General features: G+C 36.2%; 1 protein-coding gene across 2 annotated transcripts in view; it reads right to left on the bottom strand.

Annotated features, from left to right (window-relative positions):
* The window catches only part of ITFG1 (integrin alpha FG-GAP repeat containing 1), a 286,251-nt gene that overhangs the window by 261,819 nt on the left and 3,500 nt on the right, over window positions 1-20,932 (bottom strand). For both annotated transcript variants that reach the window (XM_006170470.3, XM_014585000.2), the window contains 3 exons: window positions 14,997-15,142; window positions 13,715-13,772; window positions 12,154-12,228 (listed from right to left, as the gene is read on the bottom strand). In XM_006170470.3, coding sequence (XP_006170532.2) covers window positions 12,154-12,228; window positions 13,715-13,772; window positions 14,997-15,084 — 221 coding nt within the window. In that variant the 5' untranslated portion in view covers window positions 15,085-15,142. The remainder of the gene's footprint in view (window positions 1-12,153; window positions 12,229-13,714; window positions 13,773-14,996; window positions 15,143-20,932) is intronic.

Raw genomic sequence — 20,932 nt, forward strand, 5'->3', positions numbered from 1 at the left:
TCAAGAGACTAAGGATTTTGGACTATCGCCCCTTAGAGACTGAGAATCTGTATTGCCCCTCACCAAGAGGTAAGACTCTGGACATAACAGTCTTCCTGTACTGTGTTTGCCAGTGTTGCACCTGCCCTAGGTGCCCTAGGAAGCAGTAGCTAGTAGAGGAGAGAAACGTCTCTGCTGCTGGTGTAGTAGGGGCTGCTCCTGGAGAAGCCAGTCCTATTTGGGGTAGTTTTCCCAGAGCTGAGAGCCTGAGAGCATACATATGACCGGGCAGTTCCTTTGCTGCAGGAGAGAGGCCCATGGGTGGATTTCCTGTGCCGCCAGCATGAATGAAGTAGATGGACAGGCAGTACTAGAGCCAAGGGAACCCTGCAGCCATGCCCATCCTCTAGAGCAGCCTCCAAGTGCTTCCTGGGGCTGAGAGTTAGTAAATAATTTGACATGAGCCCTTGAATTCCCTACAGACCCTTCTCCTCAACCAGTATGGGTTCTGTATCTTTCACATGACTCATTTAGTCAGAGTACATTGTTCACAGCAGCTAGTCCTGCCTATTTATCTTGAATGGAAGGAGCTCTCTGTGCCTTACATAGTGTCTGAGAACCCTAGCAACCATCCCACAGGTCAACTGCTGTTATAGTTGTCAGCTATTCTACTCTCTCTACTGGCAAAACTGGCATCCCACCTAACCCCACCCAGGGACCAAACACTGGCTAAGGTTTCTTGGCTACCATCACTGGTAACTCTCTCCGCTGGGTCAGTGGATCCCAGGCTGGGTACACAACAGACAGGGCTCAAAGACAACAGTGTAGGTACTACAGATGCTGTTGCCAGGGACCTTACCCTTTCAACCGACAGGTTCTCAATTTCATGCACATAGCTCATCCACAGCTCAAGGTCATCGGCACACTCACAGTGGGCACCTAATACAACCACTGCCAGCAGGGGCACCTCCTGGACCTGAAAGGCTCCTAAATACTATTTTCCACCACCTAGAATTAGAGAGACTCACTCTACGATGCTAGTGGTCTTCACACGGAACAAAGATACACTGCTGCATCTACAAATACTCACGTTCAGCCACAAAAAGAAGTGCAGATACTGCTGATGAAGACCTCAACTACAGAAACTACCTGGAGACTATACTACAGAATTCAAGTAAAACCAAAGTCAAAATACACCACTAAAGTAATACTAAAGGATGTAGATACAAGGAAAAAAAATGTTATAAACTACTCCATAAACTTGAAGAGATGAGTACTCCAGCAGATGACTAGACATAACGAAAGGACAGAAGGAACATGAAAAAACATGAGGAAACATCTTCCCTCCAAAAGAGTACAATAATTCTTCAGTAACAGGAGGAAAAAATAAAAATAAACAAGAAATTAAAGATATGAAACTTAGAATACTGATTTTAAGGGAAATCCATGAGCTGCAAGAAAATTTGGACAATTTCATGAGATTGGATAAACAATTTATGATATGAATTAAAAATATAATAAAGAGAAAGACATCTTAATAAACAGCAACATTGGAGATGAATAATCAATACAGGAAATAAAAAATTCAGTTGAGAGCATCAACAATAGGCTAAATTAAACAGAAAAAACTCAGAGTTTGAAGACAGAACTTCTGAAATAACTCAGTCAGACAAAAATAAAGACAAAGAAATTATGAAAAGTGAAAAATATCTGTGACCTATGAGACACAGTTAAGCAATAAAATAGTCCCAAATGGGAATTTCAAAAGAAATGATGATAAAAAGCATAGAAAACCAACTTCATGAAATACTGTCAACTTTCCAAGTCATAGAAGAGATACATATATCTAGATTTTGGAACTTTAAAGGATGCCAAATAGACTGAACACAAAAAGATCTTCTCCAAGGAGTGTTATGGTCAAAATTTTAAAAGTTAAAAACAAAATAAAGCATACTCTAAAAGTGGCAAGAGAAGAGTGTCAAGTCACATATAAAGAAATGCCCATCAGACAAACAGCAGACTTCTCAGCAAAAACCTTACAGCTCAAGAGAGAATGGGATGATATATTCAAATTTTTAAAGCAAAACATTTTCAGCCAAGAAACCAGGGTAAAATTACCCTTTAGAATGAAAGGAGAAAGAAAAATCTTTTCCAAACAAAAACAGAAAGAATTCACCAATACTAGACTAGCTTTTCAAGAAATATCTAATGGCGTCTGAGATCTGAAAATAAAAAGATAAATATCATTATAAAAATTTGTGAAGGTAGAAAACTTAACAGTAAAGCAATCATATAAATGAGAAAGATAAAGGAATAAAACTTTACTTTAACATCATGGAAAACTACCATATAGCAAATAAAATAACAGAAGAAGAAAGGAAACAGAAAACAACTAGATAGCAACTAACAAAATGAGTAAGTCTGTACCAATCAATAATAGCACGGAATATAAAGTGTTTAAATTCACTATTCAAGACTGGCTGAATGATTAAAAAATGAAACCTATCAATATGCTGCCTACAAGAAACTCCCTTCACTGTAAGCACACACATGGACCGAAAGTAAAGGAATGGACGAAGATATTCATGAAAATTTAAGTCAAAGGCAAGCAGGACTTGCTATACTGATATCAGTTAAGAAGACTTTAATTCAAAAAACACTTCAACACCTCATTCTCAGTATTGGACAGATAGCTAGACAAAAAAATTAGCACAGAAACATCAGACTGAAATGGCACCATAGACCAAAGGGACCCAACAAATATTTACAGAACTTTTCATTCAACAACTACAAAATACACATTCTTCTCTCATCAACACATGGATCATTCTGCAGAATAGACCACATAGTAGACCATAAAATGAACAAAAACTTGGTACAATTATAAAGATAGAAATCATATTGAGAAATTATTAATGAGAGGAACAATAGCATACAAACTCACGAAAAGTAAGTAATATAACACTGAGTGACTAATGGATTAAGGAAGAAATCAAGATAGAAATTTAAAAGAATCTATGGACACAAATGAAAGTGAGGACATAACATACCAAAACCTAAGAGAAGCATTGCTAAATGCTTTTCTTTCTAAGAGGGAAGTATTTAGCAACAGTGATAGGAAAAACAAAAACAAAAACAGAAACAAAAAACCAACCAAACAAAAAACAACAACAACAAAAAACAACTCAAACAATCTTATGACCTACCTCTTGGAACTAGAAGAACATAAAACTAATACTGAAGTTAGTGGAAAGAAAGAAACAATATAAATCAGAGAAGAAATAAACTTGAGACAAAAACAAAAACCAATACAAACGATCATTGAAATAAAATGTACACATTTGAGAAGACCAACAGAATTGCCAAGCCATTAGGTAGGCTAACCAAGAAAAAAGATAAGATAGCTCACATCAAATCAGAAATGAAAAAAAGAATTATTACAACTGATTATCACAGAAATACAAAAGATTAGACACTATTATGAACAACTATACACCAACAAACTGACATGAATAAATTTCTGGACACATTCAACCCACCAAGACTGAAATAGTTAGTAATAAGACAACCAGAATAGACCAGTAACAAACAATGAGATTGACTCAGTAATTAAATATCTCCCAAGAAAAGAAAAGCCCAGTATATGGTTAGTGTAATGGCTATGTCACTGGACTCCCATGTTGTCGACTGCGGTTCAAGTCCCAGACCCGGTGGTTTAAACTCATGCTGGGTGCATGTGCATGCATGCCCAGGATCCTGAGAGGAGAATGGAGGAGAAGGGATTGCCATGTGGCCATCCCCCCCCTGGGGGGTGGTTTCTTGCTTTCTGTCTCTCTTTCTGGCAAGTGCATGCCTAATAGCAAAAAACCTCTCCAAAAAAAAAAAAAAATCAATGACATTCTTCACAGCAATAGAAAAGAATTATAAAATGTATATTGAATCACTAAGAAGTCCAAATAGCCAAAGCAATTCTGAACAAAAAGAATAGAGTTAGAGGCATGATACAATGGACTTTCACAACATACTAAAAACTATAGTAATAAATACAGCATGGTACTGGCCAAAACAGACATAGACCTATGGAGTGGAACAGAGAACCTAGAAATAAATTTATTACATATATACAGCCAGCTACTACTTTTGAGAAAGGTGCCAAGAACATTCACTGGGAAAAGTTAGTTTCTTCAATAAATGGTGTTGGAAATTTGGAGATATATACGAGGAACTGTTTCTGTGTTACAAAAAAAAAAAAAATTGGGGAGTATGGCAACAACTTGCTGTGTATCTCAAAGTAACTAAAAGGGAGGGTTTGGTACAGTCTCACACAAGTATGGAAAAATGGTTGAAATTATATGTATATTAATTACCCTGATTTAAGTATTGCACATTATTCTTATATTGAAAAAAATCATATGCATACCCTCACAAATAAGTATAATTATTATGTTAATAAAATATTTTAGTGTCCCTGGAAATATTTTCTTTTTCCCTTTTCTTTAAGAGTTTATTTTTCTCATGGGACAGACAGAAAGAAATGACAGAGAAAAAGGGAAATACTCTTAACAGGGTCTTTGACACTATGATCTCCTTCCCCAGCCTTCCAGTAGTCAGGATTTCAGTCACCCATGTTCAGCATACTTCAGGTCAACTGGGGACCCAGACCTGCAGTTCGTCATGTGGCTTTCAACACTGCAGAGCAGCTTACTATGACTTGTGCCACCCACAGGTCAGCCTCCTTGGAAATTTAATATTAAAAGTCTATTCTTAATTTTTTAGGTGTTATAAATGTACTGTCATTGTTTAAGCTTTAAAAATATATTCTTATCTTTTTAAGATATATGTTCAAATATTTATGAATTAAGAATGTTTGAGGAGGGAGTGTAAAGATAGAGAAATGAGGAGAAAAGAGGTTGATAGAGTAATACATGGCCATTAGTTGATCATTGCTGATCACTGTTGCAGCTGGCTGACAGATGCATTACATACAATGTCATGTTCTGTCTACTTTTGTGTATGTTTGAAATTGTTCGTAATAAAAGTTGAAAAAACCAAAACCAATTAGAGCTGCTGATTTGGCTCATTCAATTGAGGAAAAATATCTGCCATATATCTCAACTAGTAAAGCCAGTCTTTTCTATCAAAACAATTGCCAAATGAAAGTTACTTACTGCCAGAAAGAGTTAGACCTTGTTTTTCAAATTCGAATGTATGTGTTAGTAAGTGTTTCAAAGAATATTATAAAAACTGTTGAGTAATTACAGCATATATACAGCAGGACAAGTTAGTACCAGCAGTCAAAATTAAAATAATATAATTATTACAAAATTAATTTACCTATTTTTATAAAATAGGTTATAAAACAAGATACTTAAACAACATACTCTTTATTATTTAATTCATAGCAATGCAATGTAATGAAGCTAATATAGCATAAGAAGTATGACAGGAACCAGCATGTAGTGTAATGGCTATGTCGCTGGACTTCCACATAGCCAACTGAAGTTCGAGTCCCGGACTCGGTGGCTTAAACTCACGCTGGGCGCATGTGCGTATGTGCCTGAGATCCCAAGAGAATGGAGGAAAAGGGATTGCAGCGTAGCCATACTTCTGGGGGGTTGATTTCTCGCTTTCTGTCTCTCTTTCTGGCGAGTGCATGCGCTCTATAGCAAAATCCTCTCAAAAAAAAAAAAAAGTATGATAAAAGCCATAAAAATCTTTCAGTAAAATGTGTGTACCTGTTGAACTCTGAGGTCAGGGGTAATTAAATAAAATAAAGTATGAAAATCAGAAATAACACTATTTCTCTCTCATTTCATTAAATATAATAAACTTTTTCTATGACTTTAACAAAAGAGAAAGATATATATTACAAAAAATTATTTGCTAGAAAGCCAACATGAAAGTTTATTTTGTATAATAGGATACAGAAAATAGTAAAGATATGATAAAATATGATGCTTGCTTTTATGTGACATTTTCTAGATAATACTTGATAAAATACAATGCAACATTACAGAAAAATGCATATAATATATTACAGAAATTATGTAAAATTTTATCCATGGGCTGACAGGTCTAAAGAAACTTATAATAAAATTTAAACAATTATTGTCATCATCCAAAATTACTTTGTCATGAAAGGTACCTTCTTTTCAGTTAATGTGTTCTATGGATAAAGTATAGCTCAAAAAGTCTACCTTAAGGAATTCAGTATTTCTTACGGAAACTCTCTGTTTTGTTCTCCCAAAGTTCTATCTCAATAATAATGGATTCTTTGGCAATAGGGAACAAAAAAGGCAAATTCAGTAAAACAAAAATTGTCATTACTTCTACAACCTCATTCTGGCACATCTGAAACAACAAATGATTCTGAGGCATTTTGCCTTAAATTGAAATTGCAATATATACTAATCTTACTCAAAGTCTGCTGATACATGGCTTTTCTAACTGCTTTGATTTAAAAATTGACTTTTTAAAACTACACATGTAAAAAGTAATGAAATGGAACAAAATAGTTTCCTCTCAAAAGAGGAAACAAAATTTAAGGACCAGCAGTTATCATAATGGCTATGTCACTGGACTCCCATGTAGTTGACCGTGGTTTGAGTCCTGGACTCGGTGGCTTGAACTCACACCAGGCATGTGTGCATACGTGCCCAAGATCCCGAGAGGAGAATGGAGGGGAAGGGATTGCGGTGTGGCCATCCCCCCTGGGGGGGGTGATTTCTCTCTTTCTGTCTCTCTGTCTTTCCGGCGAGTGCACAAGCCCTATAGCAAAAACCTCTCCAAAAAAAGAAAAAAAAAAAGAGGAAACTAAATTTAGATATATGTTAATAGAAATATAACAAAATCCAAGACAATTTAAAATATCAATTACGACATTCAAGATGAAATGTTACTATCATGTTTCTTTGCATAGAAATAATGCATTTCTCAAAAGAAGCTGACAATTGGGACCAGCAGTTAGTATAATGGCCATATCGCTGGACTCCCATGTAGTCGACTGTGGTGCGCGTCCTGGACCCGGTGGCTTAAAGTCACGTCGGATGCATGTGCGTGCATGCCCAAGATCCCAAGAGGAGAATGGAGGGGAAGGGATTGCGGTGTGGCCATCCACCTTGGGGGGTGATTTCTTGCTTTCTGTCTCTCTGTCTCTCTCTGTCTTTCTGGCAAGCGCACGCACCCTATAGCAAAAATCTCTCCAAAAAAAGAAGCTGACAATAACTTTCAGAATGATGACCACAAAAATGATTATCATAAATACAAAATTATTAAGATTTAAATAAAAGCAAAGTGAAACATTTTGAAAACATGTTTTCTTTTTTCTTTTTAAGGTTTTTGCCATAGGGCATGTTTGCTCACTGAAAAGAGACAGAGAGGGTAAGTTGTGAGAAATCATCCCTCATGGGGGATGGCCACACGGCAGTCCCTTCTCCTCCATTCTCCTCTTGGGTTTTATTTTGGGCATACATTCATATGCTCCCAGAGTGATTTTCAAGCCACCAGGTCTGGGACTCAAACCATGGTCACCAATGTGGGAATTCAGTGTCTTAAAACACCATGTCACCTACTGGGCCTGAGAACATACATTAAGCCACTCACTAGGAAACAAAAAATTTCACTTAAATACACTACCACCAACTCAGTCACGATAGAAGTACTGATACTGGTAAGATACTGTGCTCTATAGTGTGGAACCACATAGGACACCAGGATTCGATTTTCAGTCCAACCTGAAGGCTGAGCATGGTGGTGTGTGCCTGTAATTCAACCAACCTAGGAGGCTAAGGCAGGATGACTGCAAGCTCAGGCCAACAAAGCAAAACAGTGTCTATAAAAAGAGTCAGTGTGTGGGCTGGCAGGTGGCGTTTGTTAAGGGTGCTGGACTCCCACATGGCTGACCATGGTTGGAGTTCTGGACCTGGCAGCTTGCTTTCTTATTCTCCCTCCCTCCCTCTCTCTCTCTCTCTCACTCTCACTCTGTCCTTTTCTGGTCAAATTAAAATAAATAAATAAATAAAGTTAAATAAAATAATTCCTTAAAAAAACGGGCCAGTATGGTGGCACACACCTGTAGTTCTAGCTGGGAGGCTAAGGCAGCAGGATTGTGACATGGCAAGACCCTATCTGAAAATTAAACAAAACAAGACTGTCAACCCGAACCCCAAACAGTATGATAAAACACTAAGAAAATATTAGGTCATTTAATTGGCCCCTCAATTCAAAGAGAATCCTGGAAATGAAATTATACATCCTTAAGTAACTGTAATGTAACACTTAAAATAATCACAACACATAAAAAGCCATATGCTAAAGCTTTTCACTTTTTCTATTGCTTAATTTTGAAATGAGCAGTTACAGGTGAAAAACATAAGGAAAATGAATAAATTTATCTCCCATAGCAAAGTTTCTTTAAGAGAATAGGTTAAAAAACTGATGTTTCCATGGAAATACTGATAAAAAACTGATTTCTCAAGTTTTAATGGATTCCTTTTAATGACAGTATTAAAAATATGAATGGTACACAGGGTAAGGAGGGAAAGAGACGGCCAGAGAAATTGCAAGAAAATATGAATCATCTCAAAGTCATCCTTTTTTCTTAAGATCAAGACTACTAATGCTGATTACAAAGTTAAAAGCTGTCTTGAGGAGTATATGGATTTATTCCATGCTATACATCTAATAATAATTTTCATATTCTTTCTAAACAATAGATTTAAGTGACACGATATCATATTATATTTCATTAAGACAAATGTAATATTTTCTATAATGCATCGGCAAACAAAATCAGCAGTAAAAATGACGAGTGATTTAATAAATCAGTTATTGGTTATAATGTACAAGGCTAGATGGGAAAATAGGGATTTATTCCTTTTGGATTGACAATAGCTAACTATATTTAGGTAGAGGATAGTTTTTCCTGGCAATGGAGAGAAAATGCATCGATACAACTAACAGAAATGGCTGCTTTCAGTGTCACTATTACACTTAAAACAGTCATGAAATCACTTGTGAAACAACATATAGTAAAATATCTCTCTGTCACATACTCAAACTAATATTCCCCAGTATATAACTTGGTCCTGACCCAGAAATGTGTTTGAACTCAGTATGTAAGTCATAAAAAAACCTGAACAGACCATCATTCTATTTGCCTTTGATTAGAATTATAGGTACAAGTATTTTCACTTTTAAACTAAAAACAATATTCTGAATGCTTATGCAACATCAGTTTCAAATATCCTTTTATAGAAAGTGCTCATTAACGATAACCTCCCATCACTGCAGAAGCCGCTCTAACACTTAATAGCTAGGTGTTATTTCTAAGTAATGTGGCACATTATTGTATTATTTCAAGTCATTATGCAGTGAAGTTGAGGTGCAAACAAAAGCCTCACTTTTGACCATTTAACACACTTCAGTGATTTCTGTACCTCAGAAGATTTAGCCCCCTTCTTATTCCTGTCAGACACTACTCACTGTACCAATTACAAGTGATTCTTCTATTACAACTGCCTGCTTAGGCTGACCACCCACACTTGTACTCCAGCCGAATTGGCTGTGTTGGTTTTACCTGCAGATAATCTCTGCCTTTGATAACTACAACAGGTCAGGTTATAGAGTCACACATGGGCTATCCAGTAGAATTCTATGGAAGCATATAGCATTCTATTTTAAGAGTGTTAAAAGTTTCCCATAAAACTAAGGTACTTGCTTAATTAAACTAAATTTAAGATTATCCTAGGTCTGGCACATCCGTACAGCACAATATTTAAGTTGCCAAGGATAGACTTCTTGATAAATCAGGCAAACTTAGATTTCAAGATAAATAAGATTAGACTGTCAATCAAGGTCATGAGACTAGTCCAAAATGTCAATGCTTAATGGCTTTTACAGCTTTTTCCTAATATTCACAAAGCAGGTGCTTGTTATTTATAAAACTGATAAAGTCTAAATATATTTTATGGTTTTTGTAATGTATTAATGCATATTAATTTTTAGGGGACATAGTCAGCTTTATGTTGTCTAAAGCATGACATTGCTAGGCTAGTCAAACAATGTTTTGGACAGAAATTATTTTCTGTCAATTTATATAATTTCATTGGCATCAGGACAAATCTTAGATTCAAACTTGTTACTGAAGAGTATGGTGAGCTACTTACTATTATTTAATCTGTAACTGAAATTTAAATGAGAGATATTATAAAATACCAGAGTATTATTCCAGTATATCGGAGCATATCAGAATATAATATATGAAAAGTGCCACTGAACCTGCCTTCAGGGACTTTTTTTTTTTAATTGCCAGAGGCTAAGTCAGATTGGACTGTCAATCAAGGTCATGAGACTAGTCTAAAATGCCAATGCTTATAACTTTCATGGCTTTTTCCTAACATGCATAAAGCACATGCTTGTTATTTATAAAACTGCTATAGACTAAATATAGTTTTCTTGTTTTAGTAATGTATTAATACACATTAATTTTTAGGGAACATATTCAACTTTCTGTTGCCTAAATCATGATATTGCTAAGATAGGCTACTGGTAGGCTATGAGTTCACTAGAGAGAAAGAGAGAAAGAGATGGAGATGGGCAAAAAGGGAGAATGTACTCCCCCAACAGGGTGGGGTCATGCCACAATCCCTTCTCCGCCATTTCTCCATTCTCTTGGGATCTGCGTCATGCACACACACTCACCTGGTATGTTTTTGAAGCCACAAGGGCTACAATTTGAACTGTCTGGTTGACCATGTGAGATTCAACTCCCTTAACCACCAGGCCATAGGACAAGTCCAAATTTTAATTTCTAAAGGTTAAACTACATTAAAGATACATTCCAACTACCTCTTGGCTAAAATAGAGGTTACCATGAAATAAACTGGACCAGAAATCACCATCACACTCTCAGGTGCATGTCTGCCTTTGAAGAGAGAAAAGGAAGAGAGGGTTTCTGAACAGTTCCAATGTGCTGTGGTAAGAGTGGAATGTCTTGTGTATTCCCCTCACCCTTCCCATTTCTCAGTTCATCTTAAATATGGCCCTAAAGGCAAATCAGGATCTACGTCCAATTTGTCTCTAAGACAGGACTCTTTTCCATATAATTTTTCAAAGTTTGGAGGGAAAAACAGGTTTCTCATTCAAGATTCACAATAATTCTTTCAAAGTTCACTATGACTAGCACTAAGACACCCACATTCTTATTTAAAAACTTAAGGAAACGTGATAGGAAATGTGACAGCTTCTCTTCAGAACCTTAAATTTTGAAAATTTACCTGTGTGATGGGAATCACATTCTGAAAAACTATCATAAAAACAACTACTTCTACAAAACACATAAGTTGCGTGAGATTTCCAAAAAGCTGGGCAAAGGCAAATCGATAAAGGTGGTTTTCTGCACTTCATGGAAAGTCTAAAGGAGTAAACAAATGTAGTTTACATCTGTGAGCTAAGTTTTGTTTTATGAAATAAAGAAAAAAATGAACTGGAATGAAAGTATCATATGAGAAGTATCTTACTATCATGAATTCTTGAGTTAAGAAATAGTTCTATTTAAATCCAAAGGAATTATAATGGAGATTTTTGAATTGCAAGATTCCAGGCAGTTTTTTCCTAAAAATTGCATTGGATAATATGAGAAGCCTAGCACACACTTGGTCAAGGATAAAGCATACACTGAAAACTTTCCAGAGCTTAGAGAAAGACTGTTTACATTTTCAGGCAATTATTGATTGTTCAGACTCACTGAACAAATGAAAAAAAGGAGGACCGCTTATCAGTTAAAGTCTGGGAGCTAACATGACTAAGGTGGAGAATCCAATCAAGACTGTGGCTATCCATACCACTGAAATTAAATCCTTCCATTTCCAAAAATACCATATGAACCAATATTTAAATGGGGACCTGTAAAGTATGTATTTCTAATTTCAAGAGGATAAAAAACCTAAGCTGCTCCTACACAGAAAGCATTGGCAGATCAAATTCAAACTGTTTGAGAAAACTTGTGTGTTGACCAAGTACCCTTTTAAAAATCTTCAAGAACAAGGATGTTCAATGTGTTAGTTTTTCTCCAATGGTTAAAGCAAGTAATTTAGACAGTCTCCATAGCAGCAAAATACAATTAATTATATGTATATGTATTTATTAATTACATAATGTGATTATCACACTTACCCTCCTAATAATACTTGTGGCTGTTCTGATTCACTTGTGATACCAAATATATCAGGAATTAGATCGCCATTGAAACTGAAAAGAAAACATTTAAAGTGTTAACCAGGTACTTCATTAAAAACTCACCTTTTTTTCTCTTTAATTTGCCAGAGGGTACATGCACTTGCTGGAGAGAGACAATGAGAGGGAAAGTGAGAAAGTACCCCCGCCCCCCCATGGAGAATGTCATTGGGGTACTCCCTTCTCTTCTATCCCTCTCTCTCCTTTCAGAATTTTGGACACACACACACATGCACTGGGTGTGTTTCTCAAGTGGCCAGTTCCAGAACTGGAATGGCATGGTTGGCCATGTGGGATTCATCCACCTTAACCATCATGTTACAAGGGTAGCCCTAAATACTCACTTCTAATTTAGCTTTAAAAGAAAAGAAAAAAAAAAAAAAAAAAAGAGAAGAAAAGAAACTTTTGGGAGATGTAGAAATTGTAATAATCACCAGTAACCAGTTGTAGTCAATGTCAGTACTAGTGACATGTGTCACTTCTATATCAAAGTGTTTAATTTCTGTCACCAGACCCTCCTGCTCATTCTAAGCCTACCAGGGCAATGGGAAGAACATGTGTTTCAGATGGTCCAGCTAAAAGGACAGTAGGTTTGTGACAACTAGAGTCTCTGAATCATGGCATGAAGCATACTGCACTTGCCATTTGAAGAGAACGTTGTGAGATTTGGGGTTTGTTTGTAACCTCTGCATAAAATAGCCTATACCTGAGTGATAAACAGACAGCATTAACACATAGAAACTTAGATCAGAATCATGACCCTACTTGTTTATTTAAATGAGTTCAGGAAAAAGAACCTACAAAAAGAATGCTGACTGGTATCATAGCTCATAATGATCATTGAACATTGTAGCAGCATTGAAAATACAACTATGAAAGAAATCAAGCTCAGCACTCTTATGAAGATTATCCATGGATTTATTGATCAGACTTCTAAAGGCCACTGAACTATTGCTGTATAATTATGATTTTAATAGTGGCATCTTGGAAAAAAGTTACCATAATTTGCTTAAGTACCAAGAATGGAATGCTGTCTACCTCATTACCAAAATACCCTTTGAAATTGAATTAAATTATGCTAGTATATGAGTCTATTTAGAAGAAATAAATGATAACAGAAAAGAAGAATAGTTTCTCCTTAATATAGAAATCTTTCTAAATTTCTGGAGGAAGTCCTATATTCTTTATATCTTCCTATTAGGCACTAACAGCTTTATTCAAAGAATTTTTGAGTAAATGACATGGCTAACAGATCTATAATGGACACACTTGAAGTCACTGAAACAAAACCAAAAACAGATCTCGCCCTTCTTCCCAATAATTAATTCCATTTTCCTCTTTTCTCCATTATAGCAAATTAATATCATATTAGTCAAGACTATAGGCTTCTGCCAGCTTTAAGGAAGGCTGAATTTACAGTCATTAAAACTTAGCAAAGTAGTTTCCTTTGTGAAAGATTTTATGTTTAAAATCATTTTAAAAGAAGCAAGTACATACTTACTCCATAATTAGTGGTTCATCTTGAAAAGTCTTATTGAGTATGGTCATATTGTGAGGATCTGTGTAGAGAAAAAATATACAAATTGGCAGAAATTTTACATGTTTTTTAAAAATCTATACTTAGAAAAATAGTCTTACTTTCTGAAGATTCATCTCTAATTTGTTTCAAATATTACCATTAAAGAGACTCTGTAAATCTCATTGAAATGGGTAAAAAACTTGTAAAGATAATATATTATGACAGTCCCTTCTACAGTGAAGACCAGTAGTAAAATAACTTCCTTCTGAGGCTCTCATCTCTTAGCTGAGTCTTCTTCATATACACTACAGTTCACAATTAACAATTGGGTGTAAAGAGCCAATATATGTAAAAGTGAAATGTCCACACTTACATAGAAGCAGTGCTTCTGTACATGGTACTCCTTCTTTAAATACTTACTGATTAAATAAATATAAAGTACTGCCACTTCTGCCTGTATTTAAATGTGACAGAAAACACAACTGCATTTGCCCCTCTTAAAATCTGCCTCCATTAACAAAGCTGTCTATTTAGCTATTTATTAATATTATAATTGGCTTTCCAGATAAGACTTGAAGGTCTGTGGGTGGATATGGTAGACTGCCTCTCAACCTCTGCTTCAGCTTGTGTGTGTTTTCCGGTACTAGAGAGACTAGAGAAACCAAAAATAGAATTTCTCAGATATCCCTGCTTCTGAGACGCTGAGTATAAAAGTTAAGCTTTGCAAATCAGATACACTGTGAGTCTTAAAGACATGAGTGAGGCAAAGGCTGTGCTTCTGCTAATTTTATCTCAGTGTCTGCTCACTGCATTTGGGAGTACCAGGAGGCCAGGTGCAGCATCCAATAGCTGGTGAGAGTCATAGCAGGCACAGCATCATCCCAGTAGCTGGTGTGCAACTGGCCACTTCTGATGCTTGAGAGGCAGTAGTTTCCCTAGTGGCATCAGGGATTGTTCCCTAAAGCTTAACTTGGAGTTTATTCTTTAGCATTCCTAGTAATTCTGTAGTCATTAAAACTCTTTAATAAATCTCTGTCTTGTTTAAGATAGTAAGAGGGAATTTTGTTCTCTGGAATTGACTCTAGACAAGTTCTTGGCTGACAAAGAAAAATCAGAAAAAACAACAAAAACAAAAACAAAAACAACTTTGAAAAAGTTTTTATGATTACTGACACCTAAGAACAGCATTTTTGAACTGAGTACAGAACAATATTTTTGTTACATTTATCTCCAATGACATTTAAAACTCTTCAAACAAATTCACCTAATGTTTGATTTTGTCCCCAGAAGATAACAGCTCCTAATTCAACACCGGCATGATTTTTGGGAACATACGTCAGAAGGACATCCATTTGTGAATCTCCATCATAATCCCCAGGGACTACACTTGTGATCAGTGCACTGTGATTCCTAAAAGAAACAAGTACTTAAAAACATCTAGCCAAGTTATAGCAGAAAGGGACATCTCTACAGTTCTATTAAGCAAAAATATTTTTGATGCGACATTTAAAATTTCACAGAACCAGGCCAGCCTGTGGCCTTATGGTAAAGGTGGCTGGATTATACATGGCTGACCATGAGGTTCAACTCCCAGAACTGGAGACTTGGAAAACACCCCAGTGTGTGTGCATGCATGCCCAAAATCTTGAAAAGAGGGAGGAATTGGGGCCAACAGGTGGCATGGTGGTTAAGGGTGCAGGACTCCCACATGGCTGACTGTGTTTTGAGTCCTGCACCAGGGGGACTTGCTTTCTCACTTTCTCTCTCTCTTGTACTCTTTCTCTGGCCAAATTAAAACAGTAAATAAATAAATAAAGCTAAGTAAAATAATTCTTAAAAAAAATAAAAAGAAGGAGGAAAATAGAAGGGATTGCAATATGACCATGACTCATTGGGAATGCTTTCTAATCCCTTCCCCATCTCACTTTAGTATATGTATATGCCCTTTGGAAAATTAAAGCAGAAAAAAAAAAAACCCACTGTGATTTTATCAATTAAAAGATACATCATATTCAATTTGGATTTTAATGTAAATTTAAAATTTACAGTGCAAATTATCATTTTATTTTTGAACACTATTTAAGATTCAAAGTGGAAAATTAAGTTTTTATCAAACCTCACGATATGCTATCTAACCATATATAAATTTAATTTTATAGGATTTTGGGCAAGGATGCATGCACATGTGCCTAGTGTGTTTTTCAAACTGGGGATATAATTCAAATTTCAACTGTCCATCTGAGATTTGATTCCCTATGCATAGTACTTAACCATGGTGCTATAGATATGGCCCAAATTTCATATTTTTAACAATAAAATAATTCTAAAATTAATTAGATTAACCTTAAAAACTTAGTATGCTGCAGTCTTGTCATAATGCTTTAAACTCAACTTATATTTAATTCTACATAGATTATTTCCAATTAGACTATGTGTAATTATTGTAAATGTAACAGAGGTAGACCCTTCTCCCTCTTATTCAGCAAGGCAAGAATCAAGTAGTTTATTTTAGAAAAGTCTCATTAAAGATTTTAAGTTACGGCAGGGCGTAAGATTCTGGCCTTTGGCTTAAAGCTAGAAGTTAGTGAAAAGTCTCCAAAAGGAACAGTTTTACCCTTGCTCCCAGTTCTATCCTATTCCTAAAGTGCCAGCCAGCCAGGAACGTACACAGGGCAAAGAAAGCAGAGGAGTCCCATCAGGCTAAGAATTTCCTGTTAGCCCTTTAGTGACTTATTCTTAAAGATGAACAGATACCTACCTTTTGAAGAACACTATGAATATTATAAAGAGACAAAACAAATAATAATAAGAAATCTGAATGAACAGAGCTAAATGAGGGAACAAAATAAAAGTTCAAAATAGATTAAAGTATTTCTATGGAAAAAAACCCCAGCATGTTAAGAGAAAACAAGAGTAGGAAAACAAAGAAAACCCTGGAAGTAAAAAATATGACAACTAAAACCAAAAATGTAATAGAAAGTTTAGACGATGAACTCAAGAAAACCACCTTAAAAGGAAAACAAAACAAAATGATTAGAAAAAAACAAATCCCTCGTATAAGATAAAGGAATCTAGGATTGACTTAGGTAGACCATAACCTACTAAGAAGAATTCTTAAAAGAACAAAAACAAATCAAAGAAATAATATATGAATACCTCCAAGGACAGAAGCTGCCAGCTTATAAGGGCCCACGGAAAGAAAGCGTAATAAATGAAAAATAATTTACACCAAAGTACTTCATCATGAAAACAAAACAAACGGGATGAGAAAAAGATTTTTGTTTTCAAAATTAAAACAAGTCATATTTGAAGGATTAAGAAAATGAACAGGTTTGAATTTTAAAATAGTAAACCATGAAGCTGGAGGACAATAAGCCAACCAAATAATTATTATTATTATACTTTTGCCAAAGGGTGTGTTTGCTTACCAGAGAGAAAGAGAATAAGATAATGAGAAGGAAAAGTGAGAAATCACTTCCTAGGGGGATGGCTATGCCACAATCCACAATCCCTTCTTCTCCTGGGATTTTGGATACACACACACACACACACACACACACACATACCCCTGGCATGATTTTCAAGCCACCAGGTCTAGCATTCAAGCAGTCTCCATGTGGGAGTCCAGCACCTTAACCACCTTGCTATCTGCTGGCCCCAAGCCAACTAAATTACTAACAATGAGTAGAAAAAGTTTCTGGACATTCTAGGACCTATCTCAAAAATTTCCTAAACAGTGTATTCCAATAAAACAAATAAAAAAAAAAAAAGGAAAAAAATGGCACAAGATCCAAGAAATAGGGATTGAGTAAAAATAACAACAACAAAAAACAGTAAAAAGAAAGTCCACAAACAGTAAGTCTGCAGAAGGCCTGGAGATTGGGTAGGTGTACAGAGGGAAAACAAAAATGCTCCACGAATATATACCCAATATGTTGGGACATCTGCACAGAGATGAAGGATATGTGTATAGAAAATTATGCAATCCATTTTTTTTTTTTTTTCTGATTGTTGGTTAGAGGTTTGCCTTAGAGAGAAAAAGACAGTGAGAGGGGAAAGTGAGAAATCACCCCCCAAACCCCCATGGAGGGATGGCCATGCCACAATCCCTTCTCCTACATATTCCTCCCAGGATCTTGGGCATGCATGCACATGCGACCAGTGTGATTTTCAAGCCACTGGGTCTGGGACTTGAGCAGCGGTCAGCCATGTGGGAGTCCAGCAATGTAACCATTATACTATCTGCTGGCCCTGCAATCTACTTTTAAAAAAGCAATTATTTACTTCAGAGGGAAAGATATACAAGATATGAAATCCTGTACTCTACTTGGTTTTGAAGTATATAGAAACTACATGGTTAAAATATAGATAATAATTACTAATTCAAGTAAAAATTATAATATGACCATAAGGGAGCAAAGGAGGTAATTTGAAGATGCTAAATCCATATCTATGCTAACCCAAAAGAAAGCCAAAAGATGAAAATTTAAAAATGAAAACTAAAGAAATTACAATATAAAAATCTACTTTTACTTATTTTTACAAGTTCATTTATTTTCTATCATAAATGAGAGACACAGACAGCATCCCCAACAGAGTCTTGATGTCACCAACCACCTCAGCCTCAGTCAGTCCCATGTCATGGGCACCTTAACATACTCAGAGAGATCTCTGAACGTGAACCCAGAACCTTCCCAAGTGGATCAGTCTTGCAAAACATCCTGATTTATTAAAGTGTCACTGTCCTTGCAAAAATTTATTTTAAAATATGTAACTAAACACTAGGAGAAATAGCTAATGGTTTTAACTGGTTGCATCTGAGAGAGAGAAGGGGGCTGGGGCAATAAAAAAGTGAAGAATGGTTATTTTTACTTTGAAAATATTCTAACTAAAATACAAACACTTTTTTTTTTTCATTTTAAAAGCATCTAAAAAACTAATACCATAGAAATCAAAGAAAAAGAAATTAATTGGATTTTCATTTGAATTTAGCAGAATCCAAACCTACATACTATACACTTCCTTAACTTCTCATCATCTCAAAAAGGTCACTTCTAGGTAATTAGTTCGTTTCTTGTACATATATAATATTTATCAACTCTGTGCCTTCCCTACTCCAAGCGTGCTGACATTCAGTACTCAGAAACATTTCTTAAGGAAGATAAGATCCAGCTTATTCATTTATAACTTTCTTCTCAATATTTAAGTCAAGGCCAATTTCTTTTTACATGTGTTTGAGTTTAAATGAAATAATGTAGAGTCTGAGCACTAATTAGCCCGCATAGGGACTTTTTAGTAACAGTTTTACAAGGATTTTCTGATCTTCTATATACTAATTCATCACATGGATAACAATACAAGTAAATCAATTTAAAATACTGTTTTCAATACCTCTCCTTTACACAAGGACCTGTAATGATTCCCTATTCTCATGGCATTGAACTTAAACTCTTTCTAATATTTATAAAGTTTCCTAGTCTGCCTTGATCTCATCTTCCTCTTTAATTTGTGCCCACCACTTCTGTTAGACAAGTCTTTCCATCCTTTCCATCTCCTCTTCACAACATGCTGTTTTTGGAGATTTTGTTTTTGTTTTTGGTTTTGGTTTTTTTTGGAAGAGGTTTTTGCTATAGGGCACATGTGCTCACCAGAAAGACAGAGAGAGAGACAGAGAGACAGAAAGCAAGAAATCATCCCCCAGGGGGGATAGCCACACCACAATCCCTTCTCCTCCATTCTCCTCTTGGGATCTTGGGTACACATGCACAAGTGCCTGGCATGAATTTAAGCCACCGGGTCCGGGACTGGAACCACGGTCGACTACATGGGAGTTCAGAGAGACAGCCATTATGCTAACTGCTGGTCCCACAACATGTTCTTTTTACTGCCACTTTGTGTAAATGTTGTATCCCTATATTTGAATACCCTCACCTAAATTTTACTCATACTAAGGCCAAACTCAAAGTCCATCATTGTCTGGAAATTGACACATTAGCCTGTACTGCCCCATCTCTTTCTCCTTGAAATCAGACAGCAATCAACCCTCCTCGCATCTCATAGTTTCAAAGTGGTGAGTCACTTTCTCATGCAATGCCAAACACACGAAAGAAAAATAAAAACCATTATTTGAACATTTAAAAAGTTAAGGCAATTATTTCTTTCTTTTTTATGGAAAGGTTCTTTTTTTTTTTTTTTTTTTTTGCTATAGGGCATGTGCGCTCGCCAGAAAGACAGAGAGAGACAGAAAGTGAGAAATCATCCCCGAGGGGGGATGGTCACGCAGCAATTTCTTCTCTTCCATTCTCCTCTCGGGATCTTGGGCACGCATGCACATGCGCCCAGTGTGAGTTTAAGCCACCAGGTTCGGGATTTGAACCACAGTTGACTACATGGGAGTCCAGCAACATAGCCATTATACCAACTGCTGGTCCCGGTAATATCTTTCCTTGAGAAATTTTGCTAGAGTGTACATGTACTTGCTGGAGAGACAGAGAGACAGAAAGCAAGAAATTACCCTCCAGGGAATGGGCACACTGTAATCCCTTCTCCATTTTCTTCTCAGAATTTTGGGCTTTTACTCACACATGCCTGGTGTGAGTTTCAAGCCACCAGGTCCAGGACTTGAACCATGGTCAATGTTAGCCTGCACTGAAATCACTTCCCAGCGGGATGGCTATGCCACAATCCCTTCTTCATTTTCATCCTAAATTTCATCTCTTTCTCCTTGAATTCAGACAGCAATCAACCCTGCTTGCTTCTTATAGTTTTAAAGTTGTGGTTCACTTTCTCATGCAATGCCAACCATACAAAAGAAAAAGAAAAACTATTATTTGAACACTTAAAAAGTTCAGGTCTTTTTGAGAGAGAGATTTTTGCTATAGGGTGCATGCCCTGGCTGGAGAGATAGACAGAAAGCAAGAAATCACCCCATCCCCCAGGGGGATGGCTATGCCACAATCCCTTCTTTAGTCTCCTCTCGGATTTCAGGCTTGCATGCACACACACCCGACATGAGTTTCAAGCTGCTGGTCTGGTACTCGAACTATGGTCAACTACGTGGGAGTTCAGTGACATAACCATTATGCCTTCTCTTGGTCCCAAAAGTTCAGGTAATTTCTAAACCTTGATTTGAATTACTTCAAAACCAACCTTAAAACTCACCATCTATCTGTCAATAGCAAAAAAAAAAAAAAAAAAAAA

The sequence above is a fragment of the Tupaia chinensis genome, unplaced genomic scaffold, assembly GCF_000334495.1.
Source record: "Tupaia chinensis unplaced genomic scaffold, TupChi_1.0 Scaffold148557_1, whole genome shotgun sequence".
In the NCBI taxonomy this organism is placed as follows: domain Eukaryota; kingdom Metazoa; phylum Chordata; class Mammalia; order Scandentia; family Tupaiidae; genus Tupaia; species Tupaia belangeri.